The sequence below is a fragment of the Candoia aspera genome, chromosome 4 (assembly GCF_035149785.1).
Source record: "Candoia aspera isolate rCanAsp1 chromosome 4, rCanAsp1.hap2, whole genome shotgun sequence".
In the NCBI taxonomy this organism is placed as follows: Eukaryota; Metazoa; Chordata; class Lepidosauria; order Squamata; family Boidae; genus Candoia; species Candoia aspera.
The window spans coordinates 46,742,767-46,768,478 of record NC_086156.1 but is presented as its reverse complement, the minus strand read 5'-3'; the positions used below and the strand labels follow the sequence as shown (position 1 = coordinate 46,768,478).

The following is a 25,712-nucleotide window of genomic DNA, read 5'->3' as shown; positions in this document are numbered from 1 at the left end:
ATGGGTGGGAAGGAAAAAGAAGCAGGGGAATCTATCAGTCAGAGGCCATGTTACTCAGAGCCTGGACAGAATGTCTGCCCATCACTGGCCAAAGTGGAGGAAGAGGTTGAAATCTGGAAGAGGATTTTTAAGCTGGCTTCATTTTTAGCTGATTTACGACAAACACTGAAGGCTGCAGTGCAGAAGTCACCAAAGTCGGGAAAGTACAGGGAGAAATTTTTTGTAATCTCGCATTTCCAAGAGCTTGTGTGTGTGAGCGAGAGAGAAATAGAAATAGAGAAAGAGGCTAAACGGTGCTACTTTTCTGTGGAACAGCCTGTAATGGAGACTAGGCTGGCTTGTCTGTTTTTTGAAAACTTTTAAAAACTGAGTTGTTTTGGAGGGTGTTCCTTAACTCTACCTGAGGCCATCTTGTCTTTTGTTTGTTGTTTATTCTTTGTGTGTGTGTGTGTGTTTTATGTAGGGGCTAATGTGGTTATTGTTATGATGGTTTTGATTGGTTTTAACTTCACAGTGGATGTTTTAATTTTTGATTATATCGCCTGTAAGCTGCCCAAGTCATTTGACTGTTACAGGATAGAAGACTTACAAATAAATAAAAAATGAAATACAGTCATTTTCTCCACACAGCAGAGCTGGAAAGAAAGAAATTTCCTTTTTCTGTATAAGCTGCCAACTAAGTAAGTAAATGAATAGTGGATCAGTTAAGGAAATGGCACCTGTAAATCTGGTATGGTTTCCCCTGATTATGTCATGATCTTTGCCTATTAGCAGATCAAATACATTTGCGTTGGTGAAATGACATGTTTTTCTCATTACCATAGAGGAGATGAGATTAAAAGCAGGTTAGGTGAGGGAATTCCTCTACAGAAGAAATATGATATGAACAAAACTAAAATGGAGCAATTCTATTCACAGATGATTCTGTGGGATAGATATAAACAATCTAAATATAGATCAGACAGACAGACAGATCAATCGTGTAGTTAAAAATCTGATACAAGCACATTTTAATTTCCAGGTTTGTGACTGATTCCATTTTAGGGTCTGTGGCTAATTGACAAACCCTTCAATGATGCTGATGCATTGCTTAAAACTAAGGCTTAACACTGGGTATTGCTATGATCAGTTGCTACCAATTGGCCTAAATTTTACCTACCTACCTACCTAACTTTAACGAAGGTCTTTTCCAGTGTTATTTCCTGTTTCCTATCTTTTGTCCTGCTCATGGTTAAGGTTCCTGAACTTAGCGTATATTCCTTTTTCTTAAATAAACCCTTTAATTATAGTTTTTTATTTTTTATACTTCATAATACATGCACATACCAAAAATTGACTAATTCAAGCAAATTTCATTTATTTTCCAGCCACCAAAGACAACAATTAAGAATAAACATTCCCTTTCGTTTCCTTGAGAAAGAAACTCAGCATTTTAACTTGTGCTCAAATTAAGCACAACATCATTTTCTTCGGGTTTCTGGGAGCTGCAGTTAAATGACCTCTAGAGAATTACATTGTTCCTTCCCATTCTGAAAGGCAGAGTGTAGCCACCTAATTACAAAATACAATAAATATGTGCTTTATGGTGACAGCTCCTTTTGTTTAATACAAAGCAAGGAGCTGTTGTCAAGACAGCAGTACATAGTGGGGTGGGCCTGACCCTAGGCGATGTCATGGGAACAGATATATTTTAAGACTGTAGTAAATGTTACACTTTCAGAGGTATGCTGATAGTTCCCTCTGCATTTGAAAGAAGAAAAAATAATGCTGGCAATTGCCATTCGGACATACAGATCTCAACATTTGTAATGCTTGAGGGAGCTGTAGCAGTAGGGCATGGGTGCTATCAAGCCAATTAAGTTGTTAATTTTCTTGGTAAGCATAGGAGAGCAATCTGTCATTTTTTACTCCTTGCAATGGGAAAAGAGCATTGTCCACTTTGGCCCCCTGCAAAGAATGGGATGCCTTTCTGCTCAACTTTTGGCTGGATGTGGAAGGCAGTGCACTTAGTTGTGCAAAGGAGCAGCAGCGCAGCACAATTAAAAGGATCTGGTGATGCCAGCCCAGAAGTGCCAGGCACTAAGCACAAAGTAGGGCACTGCCTCCCCCCACCATTGCCAGGAGAGCTGAATGACAGGAGGGATGACCCCCCACACACTATGGGAAACCATCTCTAAGCACATGGTCTCACCAGCCTTGTCTCCCTCTGCTTGACTTGTTCTGTCTTTACGAGCTCAGGATCTGGTGGCGGTCTAATTTACATAACATTCCTGCAATAGGAGGTTGGAGATTCATATAATCCTACATGCTAAGAAAAATAATTCTACATAAATATCTAAAGGAAAGCTCTGTCAAGAGAAAAATAACTGGAAAAATTACTCTGGGGCCAAAAATCCTTGCAGATATAGTTTAAAATGATAAAGGAGAAGAGTAAAATAATGTTTACTTATCACTGAGATAGATTTGACCCTCCCACTCATTTCTTTATTGTTACCAAGAACATTTACACTTGACTAGGAAGAACATTTTTTTCTAGATTTTTGTTTCTAATGTAAATTTGCTTTTTGCTCTCATTGGCTATATTGGTTGGATGTCAGTGGAAGATACCAACTTGGAAAAAGTAATGATAATTCAGTTGGAAGAACTAAACTTAACTCAGAAGTTGTCATAGTTGGATTATTCTCATGAGGCAACATGGGCTTCTAGTGATGAAGTCAGGTCCAGAAGAATCTCTGCTACAACCTCTGCCTTTTAGGAGAAGAATGATTCTCTCAAGAATTGAATGGAGCTCCTTAAACCCCATTTAACTCATTGAGAGTGGGAACTTTCATCCACAACACATCCATGTTGTCAGATTTCAGATTCTTTCATGTATTCATGCAGCTGAAGGCCACACGGCATATTCTCAAAAGGATGGATGGGAAAATGCTGTACTTTGCAAAAAGAAAGCAACTGAGAAGGAAAAAATGCCAACATCAGTCCCTGGAGAAGTGGGCACAGAACTAGAGGCCACCCACAGCTTTGGCTGTGGTTTCCAGAGCCCCTGTACAACTTGCTGTGTAATTCAAATATGTTAGGGGAGGAAAATTATTAAACATAACAGGGAACAATCATATTCTCATTCAGTAAATATGAATAAAATGTGAATCAAAGTATGGAATAAGGAGGAAAATATACTTACTTATATTACTAATATATTCACTATAGCTAAGGATTCTTAATGCCGGTCTCATTCAAAGGCTGGGAACAAATGAAAGCAAAATCATAGGAGCATAGCAGAAAATACATTTTGTCAGGGCATGTTTGTGCTGTGTTTTGGGGCAAGGAGGGAAAAGGCAGTAAAGTCAATTGAAAAACTAAAGGGTAAGCATTTCTTTGTTATTTGCAGGAGATCTGAAAGCTGTCGGTGTTGATTTTCTCAGAGATGACAACAGCCGTCTTCATCATACCAATGACTATACCCATAGTAGCCTAATTGTGAGACGTGGGGAGGAATTTCAGCTAAAAGTGACATTTAGCAGGGAGCTGCAAGAGAATGACAAAGTCAATCTGCTGCTGAGCATTGGTAAGTACACATGTCACTACTTCTCCCATCAAAAGATGTCAAGAAACCCATGTGTTGATGTAAACACATAATCTGCAATAATATACTGAAAGGGATGTATGGAAGGTTTACTTGTCAGACTGGCTAATTGGTTTATTCCACACACACTCCTTGTCCTGGTGCTAAGATGGGCTATTTACAGTTTTTTTAGGACATGCATTCACAACTGAGTTTTCATCTTTGGGCTGGCTGGCTACTAAGGTAGGCTGAAGCCAGAATCCAGCATGAAACTAGTGTTTTCTATTGAAAAATGGAACAAGCTGTCTATATCTTTTGGGGGAGATGGCTGGTAACAAAATTTGAGTAATAAATAAAATAAAATAAAATATGAAGAGTCTGTGTCACTTGGAGGATAAGCCTAAGGGAAACTGGGGGTTGGCAGGACTCCAACTGGCCTGCTGTGGGACTGTCCTCTCCCATTCAGCTGCAGGGCTCAGCGCCTCCATAGACATTTCTGCTTTGGCTGCTGGACAGAGCAGAGCTTAGCTAGCAGCCAAAGGACTTGCTTTGTTTTGTTTCTCAGGAGAGTTATCAACCTTGTGGAAGACTTTCCACACAGTTGATATTCCACTTGTGCACATCCCAATACTCAAAAAAATTAACTCCATTGTGTCTAACATGTACCAGTGCTGCAACTGCTTTTCCAGCCAACTGCTCTGATCCACAAAGGCAGTTCCACCTTTGTTAAAGGCAGCTGCTGTGGCCTGGATGCCACAAGGCGCCAACCAAATGGAAAAGAGCAGGGTAGTGGGTCTGAAGCGATTGCTGATCTCCACCTCCTAGATTCATGGGCCATGATTAGACAGGACTCCTGGAGCTGCAACTCAGCAACTTCTCAGGGACATAAGTGACTTCCCTGCCCCTATGACAAGAGAAAGAAAGGGAAAGAGGAATTAAAGAACAGGAACTGTGGAAATGGGGGCTCTTTCTTGCATTTTATGTTAACATCCCATCTTCCTTCAGCTAATCCATGGGCCTCCCAAATAGTTTCCCCATCCAAGCAGTGATTGTGTTCCTGGTGTTTAAGCTATTAAACAATATCATGTTTCTCAAGCCATCCTGTTCTTTCGGCATAATGCTGATCTTTTTCTTTCATATCATAGTGGCTCCAAAAATGGTATTTTGTTAAAAGATGATTTACAGTATACAGGACTACATCAAACTTCAGGTGCACTCTTACTGCCTAAATTATATTGGAGCTAACACAGCCAATCTTGCACAGTTTCTTATCTCTCTGCAGTAAAGAAACTAAATATAACTGCTTAGGTTATGTGGTAATTAGCAGGCTGTTCAGCATATGTACTGTATGTAGTTCTAATTATTTTAGTCCCTTGGATGTTTCATCCCAATGCCCTGTTTAGTTGGTGATGTGCATTCATTTACTTTAAAATGTGTTAAGCCAGCCTTCTCGTGTTTAGAAATCTTCAAGTTCATTCTCTTGGCTGGGACCCTAGACATCTGTCCCACAATCCTGCTGTAATGGTACTGTTGATACAATTTTATTCCAGTGGTAGTAGTATCTATCAAAGCTGGAGATAGAATACAAAGGTTGCTGCCCTACCATACACGTTTATTAATATTACTCTCAATGAATTTGTGCTTTTCTAGGTGAAGCACCAATGCCATCTAATGGGACCTTCATAACCCTGAATACAAGGGCACAACAGGATGCGGAACCATGGCATGCCAGCATCTGTCAAACAAATGGGAAGGAGGTATAAAGTTTTGGGATATTCTTCATTGAAATGTCCAGTTAGAGCTGTCTTTCTCAACTTTTTCCAGATACACTAGACCACAATTTCCAGAGGATGTTAGATTGTATTGAGAAAAAACTATGAATTGTAAACTCAGCACATCCACAAGACACCAGGGTGGAGCAGTCTAGTTTGGCATGTTATATTTACAACTTTAGCAATCTCAAACAGGTAAAGTTGTTGTTAGTTTTATGCAGCAAGCAAAAACAACAGAAAATGGCCCCTTAAATATTAACACATTTGTTACCAGATAAGCTTTTGTAGATCAAAATACACTTCATCAAATGCATTGAGTGGAATCTTATAAAAGAAATAGTATGTATACATAGCTGTTATGGTGAGAAAAGAGAAAAGGAGGAATGATGAAAAGAATGATAGGAGACAATTACCTTTGAAACTGAATATAAGCAATTTAGATACAGAACTTTCCAATAGAAGAGAATGGGGTTGAACTGTGGAGTCCTTGGTGCTCCCTGAGCTTGGTTGTTTGCTTGCAGACATTTTATTACCCAGCTAGGTAACACCATCAGTGCTCAGTGCTCAGAACTACAGAACATTCTGCTTTGAATAGCTGGGTAAGAAATGTAATGTGTCAACAAGCTTTCACTATTGTTTAATCTCTTGGAAATGAACTTGACTCTCCAGAGTTGTTTCATTAGGATATTGATCCTTGATGAACTCACTCCTTATGAGAAGTGTCACTATATGACTGGGGATTGATCAGTGACCATTTTAAAAATGCAGGAATCTTCAAACAAGGGGAGATTTTATTTTCAGACATGAGGAGTTTAGCATCAGAGACCCTGATGCAGAAATTTACATGAAATAGTGAAGCGACATCTTGCTTCTCTCTATCGGTGGGCAAGGATTCCTGCTTCCTCTCTCCCTTTGTTCTAGTTACCTGCTTGAGGAATAATGCATATATATTCTGAAATAGTAGGTGTAGCATTCTGAGTCCAGATCTTTTATGCATCACTTTTTAGTTCATGTGCCATTCCCCCGCAGTCCACCCTCAAGTAGCCTTCTAACTTTCATATACCATTTCTTGCTTTTCCTGTGCAGGATGCCCAGAAGGAAGATTGTGTATTAGGGCCAAGTAGCATTTCAGATTTTTGGAACAGATTCTTTGGAACCATGGGAGCACAAATGTTTGCCATGCCTTAAAGTAGATGCGCATTTTCCAAGGATCATGTGGCCACTTCCAAGAGTTGTGGATAGGTGCTACATTCAAACTCCTGGATGATCCAAAGCACCTGTTGAAGACTGAATCTGAATATTTATTTTTTTTTTTAATTTCCTATCCCGCCTTTATTATTTTTATAAATAACTCAAGGCAGCGAACATACCTAATACTCTTTCCTCCTCCTCTTTTCCCCACAACAACATCCCTGTGAGGTAGGTTGGGCTGAGAGAGAGTGACTGGCCCAAGGTCACCCTTAGGCTTTCATGCCTAAGGTAGGACTAGAACTCACAGTTTCCTGGTTTCTAGCCCAGCGCCTTAACCACTAGACCAAACTGGCTCTTATATTATAGCTGCACAGTTCTAATGTATTGCTTCTCAGAGCCAGGCAAATGTGTTTGCATCTATTTTATGCAACTACTAGAGCAGGAATGCAGAATCTTTTATCACCTGAGGACACATTCATTCTCATTCAACCTTGCAGAAGTGTAATGGTATGTGGGAATGATCTTGGGAAACAGGAAAAAAGGGAAAAGCATGGGAAGCATTCCAGAAGGTCTTCTTAACCTTCTGAAATGCTTCCCATGCTTTTCCCCTCACCTGCAGACTGAGCTGCCTCTTGTCAGACCATCGCCTAGGCTGCAGACCTTCCTCCTGTCTCCCAAGATCATTCCCACATACCATTACAAGAAGCCACATGCCAATGGTGGAACAAGAGAAAAAAAAAAAGGTCACCCATTCATTCTCTAATCAATGCCCATGCTTCCCCACCAACTCCTATTCATACACAGCTATGTGCACACAGCACACCTTCTCAATGCACATCTTCTTGCAGCATCTGGATATTTACCATACAGAATTTTGTAATGCTCTAACAACCTTGTTCTTCTTGTAGTGCATAATAGCTATAACCAGCCCAGCTGATGCGATCATTGGAAAATATCTTCTGAAGGTGGACACAGGATCTAATATTTATAGTCCTGCTAAAAATTTTATCTATGTTTTGTTCAATGCTTGGTGTCAAGGTAATTAAGACAAACTAGAATGGCTTAAAATCTATCACTGTTGTTTATTTATTTATTATATCCAGCTGTAATTCAGTTAAGAATTCCCAGTTCTTCATAGATTGTAGACAATTGTATATAATTAAAACACCCACAGTTAACATTTAAAATTTAAAAATAAAACAGTAGAACAACAACATTAAAATAACAATAAACATTAGTTGTGTAATGCTCTACTAAAGAGCTCTGCTATAAGCACTTTGCAGAAGGCAGGTAAGGAGTGAGCCAATTTAATTTTAACCAGGAGGCCATTCCAAAGGATGGGCACTGCAATCAAGAAGTAGGACTTCCTGTCCTCACCCTCATCCCTGTCCCCAGAATTCCCTAAAGAATGTTCTGGACCATTTGCAGCTCCCAAATGGTTGTTAAAGGCGGTTCCAAGTAAAGTTCATTACAGTGGCAATAACAAACAGGTTGTGACAAGGGCACGAGCCATTGCAGTAAGGTCTTCCTGCCCCAGATAGAGCTGTAGCTGGTGCACCATCCAAAGTTGAGCTGAGGCTCTCCTGGCCACAGCCTCTACAGGTCCTGGAAGGCCACAGTGGTTGGCCACTGTGAGAAACAAATGCTGACTTTAGATGAGCCTTAGTCTGATTCAACAGGGCTGTTCTTAAGTTCTTATAAGATATGGATACAATGAACCCCAGAGAGACAAATTTTATCCAACAAACAAGTACAGATTTTCAAGAAAAACCTTAATTGAATACTGAATCTTTTTGTAATGTGAGATAATTCCTGGGTACCTATAGCTGGAATGAGAAAGCCTAGCACATATTAATAATCAGAAAGGCTGTGAACTGAAATCTATCAGTCTGTTTATCTGAATATCCACCAGATTATTTTGGAGACCAACAGCCACTATTTCTGGTGTCCAACTCCAAGTGTGCTGTTCCCCAACCAGACATTCAGGGCATTATCCAATACGGCTTCAAAACTGTGAGGAAAACAGATTGACCTCCTTCTCCCTCATATTGTTGGTGGCACTGCTGGGTATTTTCATTGTACCAGGTCTTGGCCTCCTAAATGTAATATGCTTATATGTTTGCTTTAGCGGATTCTGTTTTCATGCTGAATGATGGTGAAAGAGCCGAGTATATCCTCAGTGATACTGGCTATATTTATGTTGGATCAGAAGCAAATATTTATGGAAGACCATGGAATTTTGGGCAGGTAAGAGAGAACGCCTTTCTCTCAAGTGAACAACATAAGAAGGTTCCTTTAAGTGAGTCAGGTTCAACCAGTCCAGTATTGTCTACTCTGGTACTGACCAGCTGTTATTCTCCATAATTATAGACAGGAGTATTTCTAACCCTTTCTGGAGAGAATGGAGACTGAAAGTGAGACCTTCCATAAGCAACCAGTGTGTTCTACCATTAAGCAATTGCCCTCCTTTTCTGTAACGTAATATAATACAACACAATCATTCATTCAGAGAAAGGTGAATGTAAAATAATATGGCAGAAACAAAAGTGGAAAGATAATCAAATGAACATTTCGCATTATTTCAAGCCACAATTTCTTCATCAAAACTAGGTAATCAGGCTTACCTATGGTTTATTAAATTATGGTCTATTCAGCTCAATTGTCTGGGTTCGTGTGATATGTTAACCACACTGACTAAGGGCTTATCTGAACTGTCCAGCTGTCCCATTGTCAGAATGGGCCAGCAGCTATTTTTGGAGGGCAGGAACAGACAATGTTACTTTGAACTCACTCTCTTCCTATCACAAATGTGACCTCTAAGGCACTTCCCTCTTGCAGTTTTAAAGAAATTTCTCTCCCTTTATACTGCCACAAGTGATCCTGTCTGCTTCAGCTGGACTACTTTTTTGATTACAGGCTGATCCCAGCAATTCATTGGCTACTTTGCAAAATCAGGAACACCCCTTCAACGAAATCAGTGGTTACCATGGTCCTGATGTTTTTTATTAATAGTGCTATAATAGCACAACAGTTATAACACTTGCCTTGTAAATAGAAGGTTGCCAATTCAAAGCCCAGAAAAAAATGTCTCTGTGTGGTTTTTTAAATTACTATTTTTATTTCCCTGAGCTATCTATAGTTCCCTGTGTAGAAGAATGTAAATACAAGCTTGAAGAAATGCAAATCTGTTAAGGAAGGAAAAATGACAATTCAATCTGGGGAAAGGGGGAAGCATGAGAAAGAAACTCAAAATAACCCCGCCTTGATTCTGTTTGATATAAGAGACAGCAGAGGGAAACTCTAGCAGGCTTTCAAGATTCTTTTATTATACAATAAAGTAGAATTCCTGTAATCATTGCAGTATCTGTTTCCCGACCTGGCCCATATTGAGAGGCTGACACCCTGGTTTCCCCCCCACCCCGCCAAATCAGTCCATTTCATCACTTTTTCAGTCACTTGAAGAAGAAAGTTCAGGGCATAAAATCCTTCTACTTAAGTGACTGGAAAAACAATGACCATAGAACATTGGAATTCTGGTCAGGAATATAGATTGGAATGGAAAAGGCAACAGGAAGTAGAAAAGAACAGCTATTTTCCTTTCCCAGTCTCTTGGAACATTTCTTAAATGCCATTTCACTTGTCTGCTGTCACAGTTGTTTCCCACAAAAGCTCTTTGGTCTGACCACAATTGTTACAGTGCTAAGAAAATTATAAATGGATATGATCATGATGTCACTAGATGTCAAGTATGATTTACAGGAAACTTTGTAACATTATATGTTTTGTGCATTAAGAAAGAGTCTTTTCAATATATCATGAAGATATAAAATGATTTCTACAGTGATCAGGATTTACCTTAGAAAAGACTAAGATGTGATATAATTAAATATTATTCATTGTGGAACAATAACAATCATTTTATTGAACCACTTTTTACTGGAAGTCAGCAGAGCAGATTTCACATTTGAAACTCTTGTGAAGCTGCTCTGGGTTGCGTTAAGAAATTATTTTTCCAACACTGAGTAACATCAAATAATCACACTTTGCTTTGTACTGCAAAACAGTTTGAGGAAGATATTTTGGATTGCTGCATGTACCTTCTGGACAAGAGCAAACTCAAGCTGAGTGCTAAAAGAGATCCAGTGATCATCTCCAGGGCTATGTCAGCTTTGGTATGTTATCAAAAATGCTTTGACACCAATTTGTATCCTGTAAATCAAGCAACAGAAATCAGTGAAACTAATCTTCTCATTTATCTGAGCCTTAGCCCAGAAGTGTACCACTTAGTGCCCAGCAGATATGTTAGCCTACGACTCTTGGATTCACTTGCCTATGGCCATGTTAGCTGGGGCCTAGAGTTGAAGTCCAAAATATCTGCAAGCAGCACCCAAGTAACAGTTTTATGGTCCCGGGCGCCCTCTCCTATCACAATTATCAAAATTGGTGATATGCTTTCTTGTTACTTTGAAGTGGGAAAAACATAAAACCTGTAGTGGAACACTACAGTTCCCAAAAATCCATGGGGAAAAAAACCTTTAAAATAATGCATGTTCAGGCCACATGCATAAAGTATGTCCCACTCTTGATACAGTATATACCTTCAGACTGTTGGACTAACTTTGCATGCACTGGCTTTCTGCACACCCATATACCTATTGACCTCCAGAGACAATAGAGAGAGAAATAGGTAGCAGTGGCTTTTGCGTATTTACCCATCTTCCTTATCTAAAATACTTATCATGCATGCCTCTATGTAACATGCCTCCTTTGATTATTCTAAGTACTTTTGTCACTTACTTTTTCTTACAGGTCAGTTCTCTTCCTCTTCTATCTCCAATCTGTGCTGTTTCAGTTCTTATGTGACTCGAGTCTTGTCCACACTACAGCCTTCAGCTGCATGTAAACTGGCTGAAAATGAAGCCACTCTAATAAGTCCTTTCTAGATTTCCTTTGCTTCGGCCACCGTGATGCCTTAATGTTCAGTCTGAACTGTGTTGACCCCAGCCCCTGTTTCTTGAATTCTCCTGTTTTTCTACTTCTCCTAACCTAATAAGAGAAAGAAAGGAAAACACCACAGTTTACCATTTTTTTCTATTACTTGAGCTTGAAGGGGAAAGTAGCACAATTCTTGTCAATCTCACCTGGTTAAAATAGGAGGAGGAGGAGGAGATTGGTCCATCACTGCATTGTTCCATCAAAAAAAAAAAAGACCAGTTTTTCCACCTTCCATTAGTGAACTTGTTAAAAATATGGCAGTGGAGAACAGCAATTAGTGACCAGAATGGAGGAAGCATTCACTGTAGTAAGTCAATAGGAGTACAGAAAGTTGCTTACAAGGAAGGAAGTGCAGCATGCAAACCAGTCTGAGCCTCCACAAGGCAGAAAACACTCCTTTTGACACGCAGCCAGAAAGCACGGGTGGAGTTTACATTAGCTGTTGGCTGGAGGTGAACTGAAGATGACATCATGTATTCCTGCCTTCCAGAAATGGTGGCTTGTGCTGGAGAAAGCTGGAAATTCAGATCTGCCCTTGTTCTCTCTCCATAATGGAGGAGAGCACACTACAGGCTCTTAGCTGTGAACAGACTTAAGTAACTCTGGACTTCCTATAACCACGCTATTCCCTAAATAAAGCTTATATTTATTTTCTTTCACACAGGCATCAGCCTGAAGAATATTTTTTTTCCAAAAGTTATATTCCTAACTTCAGTGTTTTTCTCTCCATGCATTCTTTCTGCTATCTATTCTCCAACACAAACTATATTCTGTACACCCATCATGACCACAGCATAATGGTTTCTAGTTCATTTTGTAGCCAGTTGTCTGCTACCAATAAGATACTGTTCTGAAATGTACTTTGTCAAACTAAGCAAAAAGGCTTCAAATGAAGGGAAAATCATCTGGAAATATTTCTTATAATGAGAACTTTTTCTGCAATGTGAAGACAAATGGTAGGACACAGGTCTGTACCATTTGTTTTCAGTATTATGTATGACTGGGGGAAGGATGGAGATCATAGATCCAATGACTATCAAAGTTTACTAAGAGATGTAGAGTCATTCAGTCACTAGAATCATATGGTCCCATCACACAGACCTTGAGATTTTTGTGTATAGCTCACAATTTCAGCGCATCCCCTTTTTATTTATATAAAGACAGCCTTGGGTTCTTGGGGTTGAAAATGCAGTGTGCCTTTTGCCCAGAAGAGGCCATAAGTCATTGCAGGATGTTCTTAACACAACGGGGAATGGGAGGCTTTGTTTTCATCAACTGTTCCTTAGGTTAATTCTCATGATGATCGTGGAGTTCTGCTTGCAAGCTGGTCAGGAAACTATTCTGGTGGTACATCTCCTTTGGCCTGGACAGGAAGTGTCCCAATTTTGCAGCAATATTACAGAACACAAAAAAGTATCTTGTATGGTCAGTGTTGGGTTTTCTCTGGAGTGCTTACCACAGGTAAGACGTAATCCTCCAGGTGGAATGATTATCCACGTATTTTCCCGTTGTCTTTCCCGCATATTTTCATGAATGCATTTATTAATTATTTTTATTTATGAAAATAAACAAAACCGCCATGAACTGCTTTAGAGATCCAGATCCTAGGAAAGACAACAGGGATTCTGCCTTCATGATCTTATTGTAGGTTTCTAAGAAACATCTGGCTGGCTATTCTTGGAGATAGGAAGATAGACAAGGTTGACTCTTTGGTAGACCTCTTCTTACCTTAATCAGTCAGACAGCCAAACTTTATTATTTCAATCACAGATTTCAATTGTAAGATTTTTAAAAGTATCATAAATTCAAAAGAGTAAATGATTGCACAAGAGAAAGCATTCATAATACTTGTAAGAAATAAACACACCCTTGAGTAGGACATGATTCCTGAGAACTTCAAGGAGATATCCATGCAATTTTCTTGGCAACAGTACAGATGTGGTTTGCATTGTATTCTGTGATATTATTTTAACATCCCAGCCGTGCCATTCTCTGATTGTTTCCCATCCAAGTAGTGACTAGGTCTAACCCTGCTTAGCTTGCAAATCCAGACGAAGCCAGTCAAGTGCTGCCACCTGCTGAAACCACAATAGCTATCTTAATGGATTATTTGTTAAGCTACTATAAACTATAAAACATTTGCTTTTGAATTTAACGGCAAAAACCTGCCACCAGTAGCGAGATTACTTTATTATGGGGGGGGGGAATCAATTTTCTGAGTGTCAGGCCAGTTATTTTCCCATTAAGAGCTAAACCTGAAATCCTGGATCAAATAAAACAGTTAGTGAGGCACATCTTCCAAGACCCCAAAGTCTGGAGTCATTTGTTATTTTCTTAAAATAGTCTTATAAAATTGCTGTTGGGGTCACATGCATCCTTATTGTTCAAGAAGTTTTAAGAATAAGATTGAAAATAAGCTTTGGACAGGAGAAGACTCTGTAGAGAGGGACTATCTTGCTATTTCCAATGGCACCTAAATCAGAGTTGGCAGAAAATGAACTCAAGGAAGAAAAATCACTCTAGAGAGAAACCATAGCGCTGGATATAAATGTACTTCTTTTGAAAAGCAGCTGAGTATTTTCCAGGTTTAACTTTCATTAAGAGACAGAGTTTAGTTAGTCTAATCTAGCACATTCTTCTGCCATATGAAGATCATCTAAAAGTACCATCGAAGTCCATCCGGCGCCGTAGCTATTCTAGTTAGGTCACATGTCTTCAAGTAGAGCTTCCTGTGTACAGTGACCCATGCCTTAAAAAGCAGTCCGCATACACAGTTGAAATCCTGAGTTGTCATAAGCGGTGGTTGTTGCTAAAGACAGTAAGGCAGCTAAAGAAGTGAGAGCCAACAGCCTCCTTTCTCTCTGTGTCTTAGTTATGCGCTGTCTGGGGATTCCGTGCAGAAGTGTGACAAATTTTGCTTCGGCTCATGATACAGAGGAAAACCTTAAAGTGGACATTTACTTGGATGAGAAAGGAAGAAAAATAGATTCATTAACGACAGACGCAGTTTGGTAACCATCACTATATATTATTAACAAATTATTTTTTATTGACATTTTCATTTATGAGGAAGAATAACTGGAGAAGGAAAAACTGAGAACACGGAATATGATTTGCCTTTGTATTATGCAGATATAAGGTGAATGAGGGATTAATCACAGTTAGACTTTCTGCTTCATACATAGTCTTAAAAACAATTATCCAACTTTTGGTTTTGAACAGAAATGGCAATTAAAATTCTGGGGTCCAAAAATCACTACTATTTTTTTTTTAATCTGTTGCCCTTTCTTACATTTCCCAAAAAGCTATTCATGAAGGTCTGGAGACTTGCTCGTGTTCTAGGTGAATGAGGTGCAGCTAGAATAAACATTTGCTGCCTTCCTATGGACAAGGAGGTATATTTTGCACGTATCTTCTTAGTGCCCCTTTTATACATTATAAGACTTTTTGAAAATCTGATCATTTCAAATAACAGCGAGGCAGAATTCTTTCCCCAACTCACTAGCCTGAGCAGAAGAACACTCTTCATGCTTCTTCCAGTTTCCTGGGCATTATGGCACACAGGTACCAGTGCAGGTTTTGAAGAAGCCCATCGTTCTCTTTCGGAACTGCTTAGGAAAGCCTACACCTTGTTACATAGCAGGTTCATTCAAAGTATCTCCAATTCAAAACAATTTTGTCATCAGACCAGGGAAAAACCTCTGCTCAGAGCTGCAGCCTACTACAATCTAGTGCTGTCCAGATGTGCTGGGTTACAGTTTTCATTGGAAGGGCTATAAACCCCATGTAACTTCCAACACATCTGGAGGATATCAGCTGGGGGGAAAGCTGTTCTAAGCAAGAGTGTAGTGTCTGAGGGCTGTCAATTAGTAGAGCTACTGGTAAGGAATACTGGGAATTATAATTCAGCAGCATTTGGGAGGCACAGGTTGCCTGTCCATGTAGCTATATTGCATATATTGATGTCTCCATCAGTTCATAATTTAACATCCTCTGCAGTTTATTTTACAAATTAAACAAAATGGATATCCTTTTCTATGTTTGTTTGCAACTCTAAAACTTCCCTGCATGTAGGAACTTCCACGTATGGAATGACGCCTGGATGAAAAGGCCAGACTTGCCCGGTGGCTTTGATGGCTGGCAGGCAATCGATGCCACACCTCAGGAATTGAGCCAAGGTAGGACTCCAGATACATGCATAAGCAAATGGAAGGTTAACATTTGGTTATAGTTAAAATCTATTAACTTTGTCCTCTCACAATTGATCTCCTACATTTTATGCCACATAAATGCATATGTTACACTCTGGATAAATCGTGCACATTTTATTTATATGCATAAAATGTGCTATTAACTCTAGTTTTACAAATAACCAGGGATAGTAAAGAGAAACTATGGAAGGATTGTGCAGGAAACAGTGGATGAGGCAGGACATATCTAAGTGACTTGGTTCCCATGAAAAAAAATGCTATCCAGAACTGCTATAGTTCTCAGGGGTGAAGAACATGTGGCATCTCACCATTGTTCATGCTGGGAGTTGCAGTTCAGCATCATCTGGAGGGCTTCTACTTTTCAATTCCTGCATTCCCATCATAGCTTTTGCACATTTGGTGTGAAAAAAGACAGAGTACAATAGGCTAAACTCTTAGGTAGGCCTCGGTTTACCCAGCATGCTCAGCACGGTTGTGGAAATCTTCTCTTGGTCTTGTGTTAACTCCTGTGCAATACAGTTTCTGTAGAGAGGGAACAACATTCCTGAGACCACCTATCAGGCTGGGAATTGCAACCATAGCTGCCAGAATTGAACATGCAGACTAAATGTGGATTATTTATCTACTCTTTCATTATTCAGAGTAAAAAGGGGGGGAAGGACAACTTTGAAACCAAATGTCAAGAATGTAATGTAGCAGAGGGGATGAAAGACAAGTATGAGGCCAGGAATATTATTCCTAGATCCCAGTAAAACAATTCATATAGCTGATTTAGTTCAAGGGAATACTTGACAGTGCCACCATTGTTTCTGACAGCATTCACCAACGGACAAACCACTTATATCTATGTGATGCAAATAATGGGATATCACATGGCAACCTACGTATGAATGAAAACATGATGTTTTTCTACAATGCTCACTTTGGTATAGTGCTTGTCAGCATCAGAAGATCTGTGATAGTTGTTTATTCCAAGTATTTTCATAAATATAACAAAATTCCTGGTCACAAAGACCAGCAAATGGAAGTGGAGGACTTTAGGAAACTATAGTTTACTGAACGCTACCTATTGTATGCTTGCCATGAAATTCTGGATAGACATAGAAATGCCATCTGTTGGGCCTACCAATAGGAAAATAATTAATGTTTCTCTGTAGGGATTTACCAGTGTGGCCCATGCCCAGTCAAGGCCATCAAAAATGGAGAAGTCTACCTTCCCTATGACTCTAAGTTTGTGTTTGCTGAAGTGAATGCAGACAAGATCTTTTGGCGTGTAAATAATGGGGAGGACACAAAAGAATATGTCAAGCTGTGGGAAGAAACCAAGGCAATAGGATTGAACATCAGCACTAAATCTGTTGGGAAGAACATTCGTGAAGATATCACTGCCCAATACAAATTTCTGGAAGGTAACTAACTGATGTATTTGATATTTTTTATCAGCAGGGAAATTCTATTTTTCCATCTAGTTTATTAATGGCACCCACTTCAGATTTCAAGGTGTGTACTTACACTGTAAACATATAAATAAAACAAACCTGTATTTTAAAATTCAGAAATCATGCGGCCATAATTGTCAGAAAGGCAAATTGATAAAGAGCAGCCCTTCCACTGCTAACTGGTTCCACTGGTCATGCATGGAAGAGCCCTCAGTCTGGCATTCTAAATATTAGTCAACTCTTGGATATGGATTTGTCTGGTATTTCTTAAACGGATTACTTTGATCAAAGTACTAACAGTGAGTGCCTTGTTTCTGACCATGCAACTGACAGTGGAAAATATTTCTGATGAACTCAGGTTTTTTCCTGCTCTTGGGATTGGTTGTTTTCTTTCTTCTGCTTTTGAGGTACTCCTGAGGAAAGGAAAGCTATGGAAACTGCTTCTTCCTACCTGCCGTCTTCAAAACGCCAAAGCTATGAATATGTACCACCTCCTACCCTGAAGGCTAACCTGAAACTTGGGGTGGAGAGAAAAGATTCCTTGTGGCCAGGACAGCCAGTTGATTTGAATGTCACTGTAGAGAATGAATCTGTGGGCAGTTGGACCAGCAGCCTTACTGCCTCTTGTCAACTTGAATCATATACTGGGAAAGTGCATGCAAACCTTTCAACAGTCAAGCAGATTGTCCAGACTGAAGGCAAACCAGGTGTGTGCGCGTGTGTATCAAAAGCAAGTGCTTTTGTTTATTACTTTGATGTTTATTACTCGTTACAATGGTGGCTGCCCTCTTCTTGTACAAAGAGGGCTAAAGTCTACAGTCCCAGTGAGCTCCCTTCTATGAGAAACACACCGTATTTAGAACTGTGCTTCCTTTTTGCAGCCTTTTCCCTCCTCCTCACTTTCTCCTAGGCTCTTTATTTGCAGTATTTTCTATATGAAAGTAGAAAATAGCGAAGTATAAGGAGCTGTGCCTTCATTGTCTTACTCTTTTCAGCTTTCTCCACCTCAGAAGCAGAAGGCAATCTCCTTAAAAACGCAACAAAGCCACCCAAATAAAGGACACAATGAGTACATCTTCTATTCTGTGAAATTCTTCTCCCTCTCTAGCTGTTTCTTTTCTGTGTTGGTGCAGTTATTCAAATACCTTGGAAAATAACAGCTGATGCTTACATGCCAACAATGATGTCTATTGAGGATGAACTTCTGATAAAAGTCAATATTATTGCTGAAGTTCAAGAAACTAATGAAAAACTCACAAAAGAATTTACTTTAAATTTTGAGTACCCACCTCTCAAAATTGAGGTAAGAAGTTAAATAAGTAAAATCTACTTCAAAGATGACTGATGACTATAGTGACATATCTATATTGTTTTCTTTGCAACAAATAGGAAAATGCTTACTTTCTGCCTTCTTCAGGGATATGTTTTTTAACTTCCTGGTATAGTCTACAACCACAGGATTTCCCAATCATCACCAGCCAAGTATGAGCCAGATTTGATCCTGCTTATTTTTTTTTTTTGAGATCAGCTACAGTCTGCTACCTTCTGTGACAAAAAGATAAAGTAACAGCTATTCAAAGATAAGATATGGTGGTGGTTGCTATTTAGATTACATCAGGGTAGAATTAAGACAGCTTTCTACATCTTATGACTTAGATTAAAAAAAAATGCCTCTGAGGTTGAACATGCACCCCAATGCAAACTTTGGGTGATACTAAATCCAGTTAGTCAGTCTAGGCTCCTGAACTGTTGATGAAAGGATTTCCTCTCCACCCTTATCCAGCCCAGTAGTGGGCCATAACATCTTCATATAATTGATTAAAAAAAACCCTATAATTATATTCTCCTTGCTATCTTTGTATTGTACTTGATTTCATACACATCTGCATTTTCTTTAACTGAATCTGTTCTTCTGTGATTCTTTGTTCCTTCTTAGATGGCAGAAACTGCAAAGGTTAATCAAGATTTTATCTGTGCATTTATCTTCAAGAATACATTGTCTATTCCACTGGAAAACTGCAAACTGTATGTAGAAGGCCTAGGCATCTTTATGATGGAAGTATTTGATCAAGGGTAAGATGAAAGTGGCTCAAAGAAGATGTTGTATGGTGCTACCAATTATAATCTATAAAGTCTGGTAGAGGTTGATCTTAGAGCTTTACCTTTATAAAACATTAATATACATTGCTTCTGAACCACAGTTGTTTTATTTATTTTATATCCCACCTTCATTATTTTTATAAATAACTCAAGGCAGTGAACATACCTAATACTCATTCCTCCTCCTATTTTCCCCACAACAACAACCCTGTGAGGTGAGTTGGGCTGAGACAGAGTGACTGGCCCAAGGTCACCCAGCCGGCTTTCATGCCAAAGGAGGGACTAGAACTCACAGACTCCTGGTTTCTAGTCCGTTGCTTTGACCATTAGACCAAACTGGCCTTTGTCAAAGAATAGCACACTGAAGCAAAGTTAGATTTCTGGACTTACTGACCTTAAGAGTACCCCTTCTTTCTGTACCTGGTAATGTGTGCTATTTTCCTTTGCTTTAAAATGTGGTACACCAGTCCCATGGTAGCTTATGACCATCATCAACCTCACTGTTGTTGTTATTAATGCTGCTACTTCAACAACTGAACATGCTCACAGGTTGCTAATAAAGCACTTATTTTAATCCATTCAATCGTGCCTGATTCTCAGTGACTGCCTGGACAAGTCCCTGCAGTTTTCTTGGCAAGGTTTTTCAGAAGCGGTTTGCCATTGCCTCCTTTCTAGGGCTGAGAGAGCATGACTGGCCCAAGGTCACCCAGCAGTTTTCATGTCTAACGTGGGACTAGAACTCATGGTCTTCCAGTTTCTAGCCTGATGCCTTAACCACTACACCAAACTGGCTCTCAATAAGGCACTAAGAAGCATCTAATTTGGGGTGTCATGTGTGGGCCCCTATGAGGTATAAGACATTAGTGCAAATTCCAAATAGGCATTTTGGAGCATATGGAGGCATCTACCTGCCACTTTTTAAAGCAGCCACATTTTTTTCTTTGGGACTGTGTGGCTGCTTTATGTCTTTTTCTTAAACTTCTAATTTAGGATGACATATTAAATTTAGAAGAAGACAGACTTAGAGCACTAAATATGAACTATTTTTGAGAGTTGAAGATGGGTGCAAAGTTAATGCCCTGCATACCAAAGAACATTTTTGGAATACAAGCAAGCATCACATAGAGCTTTTGTGCCACATCATGCCTACTGTTAAGAAGGAGAGATACATATCAAAGAACTGACGTTTAGCTACAATTCTACTCATAGATTACAGCAGAAGGACTTCTTGGGTACAGATTTTGAGTGGGAGGTTTCTCCGCAGAGGACCTCTTAAATCAAAAGCTGCTATGTATAATATGCATTTTATCTTCTCTTTCTTAGGGACATAGCACCTGGTAAAATCTTTAAATCCAAAATAGTGTGTGCTCCAAGGAAGACTGGACTGAAGAAGATAGTGGCCAAACTGAATTCTACCCAGCTAAAAGAAATAACTGCGGAAAAGATAATTTCCATCACCCAGTAGGCGCATTCTCAAATACTATCAGGTGGTGTCACTAGAGATACATGTTATGACTATAGATTCTACTTGCAGCCTTGATTGTAGGCCAAAAGATTATATACAGATATAAATGTTAAGCTAAAAGAATTTAAGTAGCTTCAGGTGATCACTATTTTGATTTTATCTAATGGAGATTTAATAGAGATTATTCAAATATGCTTTTATGTTTGCAGCATTCTGACAGTTTATGACTACTAAAGCCACAATATGTGTAATCTGGAGTTGGAATAATTTAGAAGGAATTGTGTTGGTTTTCTTTTAGGACTTGTGTGATGCTGTCAGTGTTTATGCCTTCTCTTGTCATTGTATACTTTGTGATTGTTTCTCCTTGTAGGCCTAATTGCTAACATGCAATATGTTACAAAGCTGCATCAGTTTATGTTCTTTCATTTAGAATATGCTAGGCAATATTTGATATATTAGGCTGGCTTCAAGCTTAGTCCCACAACTAATGTAACTGACTGTAATGACTGGAACACTCGAGCTTTCACTCAGTTACGACTCATAAGCTGCTGCTTATAAATCTATTTAATGAAGCGAAGTGTTCAGGACAGAGAAAAAGTTGTGAATGGCATTTCCCACGTTTCTACATTTTAAAAATCACAGAGACTTCAAATTCCCCCCCACTGCCCCCGTAAGTATGCACCCCTCCTTCCCGTGCCACCAGATGGCTGGAACAGTTTCTCTCGAGATGACCTTGGGGCAAGGAGCATCTAGCTCAAACAAGATGATTCACACTCCAGCCTGGCTCCCCCTCCCTGCTGGTGACTCGCAGGTTGACACGGGTTGCTGGAAGACAGATGCGAATCCAATTAGATGTTCTGGGAACATTTGATCGGGGAGTGTGACACTGACATTGATTTCAAGAGTTCTTCTCTAAGCATCACTAACTTTGGATCCAACTCAATTCAGTTTTAGGTAGGATTATATATATTCTATGACTCTGAATAGGGTTTGCTATGAAGCACAAATTAGTTCCTAAAAGTTCTTTAGATGATTATATCACCAAAATTAAGTTATGTCTTCTAGTTCAAAGTATAATCTCATATGCTTTCTCTACCATTCCTAGTTATGAATTCCTAGTTCCTATCCAATAAAAGTCATGTTTTCTCAATCTCTTCTGCTTCTGCTATTTCTTTTGTTACTCTCCTTGTAATAATTTTTAAAGTGGGTGTGCTGGTGTCCTTTGCAACCGACCAGTCAGCACTGGGAAATTTGGGTATGTCTAGATCAGTGTTTCTCAACCTTGGCAGCTTGAAGAAGTGTGGACTTCAACTCCCAGAATTACCCATCCAGCCAACACAACTTTAAGCTGCCAAGGTTGAGAAACACTGGTCTTGATTATTTGGGCAGCTCCATTTATTTCTCCATGCTTAGAAAGGCAGAGTAAATTGTAGACATTTGCAGAATGCATGCATAAACAGCACAATTTAGATGGATTTGATAGGAAATCTGGAAAGTTCTCTAGTATTCTGAAAGTTCTTCGGCAATCCTGACTTTGTCTCAGAAACTTGGTGGGCTCCCCCGCCCCCCCTGTACAACCTTCAAAAAGGAAAACACATATACATGTAACTATATTAAAAATGCTACAGCAGGTGGATGTAGTGAAACAGGCTGGTGGGGAGTTTCTTACTGGTTTTGCCACAGTCCTAATAAATTAGGTAGAAGCAGTGTGAGACACAGAAAATGACTATATGACTGGGGAAATTTATGTTTGTGAAATTCTTGTCTTTTTGAAAATAAGCTTTATGTTATGCCTTGTGAGGAAGGGGTTCTCATAGTTTGAGAAGATCCCCACATTTGTATGTTGCTCTCTCCAAGTTCTCAAATTAGTCCCTTTACTAATTAAAGCCAAACTGTCACATTCTTCTCATAAGGATGTGGAAAGGTTTTAAATCAATTAGGAGTCTTCAGTTTGATTTCAGATATCCCTTTCAGATATGATTGGAGGAGCTGAAGACCATTTCAGCCTTACTTGTAGCTCATCCAAAGGGGAAGAAAAGTGTATTAAAAACCCTGCTTCAGAGATTACATAGAGATTACAAGCAAAGACTATACCACATTGGTAGGACTGGGTTTCAATACTGTAAATTAATGTCTGTCAGGGAGACCTAATGATCCAATTGTTGGCAAAAGCTAGTTCTATATCTAGAGGCTGCTGTGCTTAGATAATTACCCAGCTAGAATATGCTAAACCTAATCTATACATCTGTTTCCATCCTATAAATGAGAGTTACAAGAGGTGATGTGATTCTGATGCACGAGGAACCCCTAACGGTCAACACTGTAATTAAACACATCCCAATTCTTATTTCTGCATGTTCAGTATTGTACCTCCACCAGCTTGTAGCATAGTTTTGTACCAGATACATAAGATTTTATTCTCTAAAGAACCTTTCTAGTAAAAATATTGCTTAAATTGTTGGTTAAGAATTGATATAGCATTAGAGAACTATTGAAGATAAACCTTGAGACTATCAAATAATTGATTTTTCTCTCTTTCACAATTCATTCTCCTCACTGTGTTTTATGTTTGCAAATTTTAACTGCCACAGAAGCTTTGGAGGAGGAGGAGGAGGAGGAGGAAGAGGACTTACTATTATTCTAAGTGGAATGTGTAAGAGAATGTTCAAGCTTCTGTCCAACTATGTCTTCTTCAGGATATCTCATCCCTCAGTCAGGCAATAGTCCATTTAGTTCTCAGTAGTCAGTTTTTGAGAATCTCTCACTTAGGTTTCATTCTTTCTTTTTTTACATTTCCATAAATCCTTTCAGTTTGCCCACCACGCTGCTACTTCCTCCTAATGTACAGATGGCATTATTGTAGCTAAGAATTGACAGAATGAATTCAATGTTGTAGATACCATGACTGTACAGGCATACACATTGTATACAGTTTTTTTGGGTTTTTTTAAGGGAAACCTACCGTCCAAGAGTTGGGATGCATAAAAGTACAAGTATAAGAGGACCGGAAAGAAAAACAACACAGATAGCCACACTCTTATTTCAGCAGCACCTTTGTGCATCTTGCCCATGAGTTTTGCATCTGTGTAGAATCTTGTTCAGGAATTTCCTGAAGCTGAGGAAGGGCTGTGTGTGTGTGTGTGAGAGAGAGAGAAAGCCTCCAGCCAACCATTTTCAGATGCAGAAGTGGGTGGTCCTACTTTCCTACCTGTTGCAGCCAGGTATCACAGCAGGTTATCTAATTCTAATCATAAATGTAAATCATACATGCAGTATGAAACAGGTTAGCTAGCATTCCACTCTTGCTTCTACCAGTTTAAGAAAGTTTATGGCATGCTAGATAAATCTGGAGTTCATGAAGTGGTTGAAGCTAGCTTTATAGTCATGCATAAAATCCATCTTTTAAAATAAATAGAATTTAAGCTAGCCATGATTAAGTCCCACCAATTTCAATTGACCTGCTCCCAGTATGACTAGATTTGCATCCATTCCATTGTTCTTCCAGACATTTACATCTTTTCAGCTTTCATCTGACAATTCTTAAATCAAAGTTATTCAAAATACTCTCTGCTTGCATAATTACAGTACTTGATAATGAGTCAAGAAATAATGCTGCAAAAAAGAATGACATCCTAGAATATTTTCAGAAAGCCTCGGTTCTATTAATTTTTCAAGTGGGAATTTCTAAATCCTGTTTGGAATTAAATGTTAAAATACATACTAATATAAGATCCAACCCAATTCAATTGTTTAAAATTGGGCTGGGAGTGCTGTGGCAGTCAGCCTAGCTTAGGGAATACAGTATGGGCAATGTAGTTCTGGAGAAAAACAAGTTTTTCAACCTAGCATGTAATTAATTTGAAAGGGATAACCAAATAACCTAAAATATTCTCTATTTACATGTTCAATCCAGTGTTATATAGAATGCTGGAATGAAGACGGATCCTATTGATGAGATTTGGCCACAAAGTTACTAAAAGTATGTAGAAGTACAACAGGTACCCTGTAGATTTAACAGGAGAAGGCTGGAGTTCTAGGAAGGCAGTTTTCTTCGTCAGGCATTTTTTCTTTACCCAAAGAAAGTTGATGTTGCCCCTCCCCCCATTTATTTTCAAACATCCAGGTTAGTATACAAAAATGTTAAAACCAAGTTAGATTAGCGTTATGGCAATTACATTAACCATTTCCAATCTGCTTCAGACTTAATTCAGAGTATGACTGTAAGATCTGACACAGGCACCTCAATTACTTGGCAAAGTTTCATAAAGATCCATTTTTATCAGGACTTTTTCATCCCTAGAAACCAGAGGCGACCCAAGAGGGTTCAGGAATCTGAAATACACATGTAACTTCCCACTCGCACCCTATTTATTTGGACCTTGTAACTTATACAGATAGGAGAGAGTGATATGTTCTTGTACCTAAAAAAATAAAATAAAAATAAAAAATAAAGTATCAACTTGGATGTCTCAGTGGATTTTGATCAATCTCTGTCTTAAATTATTACCATTTGGAAAATTGGCAAAGAAATATTCTCTGCATTAGTTGATTGAATAGATACACTGGTTATTGAATTAGGGTGAATTTTACCTTTGCTCTTTAGCACAAGGCTTGTTTGCATCATCAGTAGCAAAACATGTTTGTGCTGCACGTCAATGCTTTCAGTAACATAGACCACCAAGAGGTAGGCACTATGTGACTGGTTTCCTTATCAGTAATTATCAGACATAGGTAACCAGATTCTCTAAGAGGGGAGGTGGAATCAGGTAAACCCCCATACATGGGGGCATGACATAATGTAACTTCTGTATTTCTCTTAGAGCTTAAGGGAAGGTGGAATATATATACCATTCTGATAGATTCTATTTTTTTTATCCTGTCTTCTGGATTGCACAAGTCAATCTGCAGAAGCCAAGTATGTGTATAATCCATTTCAAAGAAGTGAAAGCTTAAATATGATGGATTTTTAATCTTTGA

At 39.0% G+C, this 25,712-nt stretch overlaps 1 protein-coding gene across 1 annotated transcript; it reads left to right on the top strand.

The window, feature by feature from the left end:
- TGM4 (transglutaminase 4) lies at positions 1-21,865 on the top strand. The gene is made up of 15 exons (XM_063302039.1): positions 1-203; positions 825-850; positions 3,389-3,565; positions 5,213-5,319; positions 7,434-7,563; positions 8,654-8,772; positions 10,590-10,697; positions 12,807-12,981; positions 14,393-14,531; positions 15,595-15,698; positions 16,889-17,140; positions 17,578-17,877; positions 18,304-18,473; positions 19,107-19,243; positions 20,594-21,865. The coding sequence occupies exons 1-15, from the start codon at positions 1-3 to the stop codon at positions 20,733-20,735; spliced, it is 2,289 nt and encodes a 762-aa protein (XP_063158109.1). The 3' UTR covers positions 20,736-21,865.
- Positions 21,866-25,712: the final 3,847 nt, after the last annotated feature.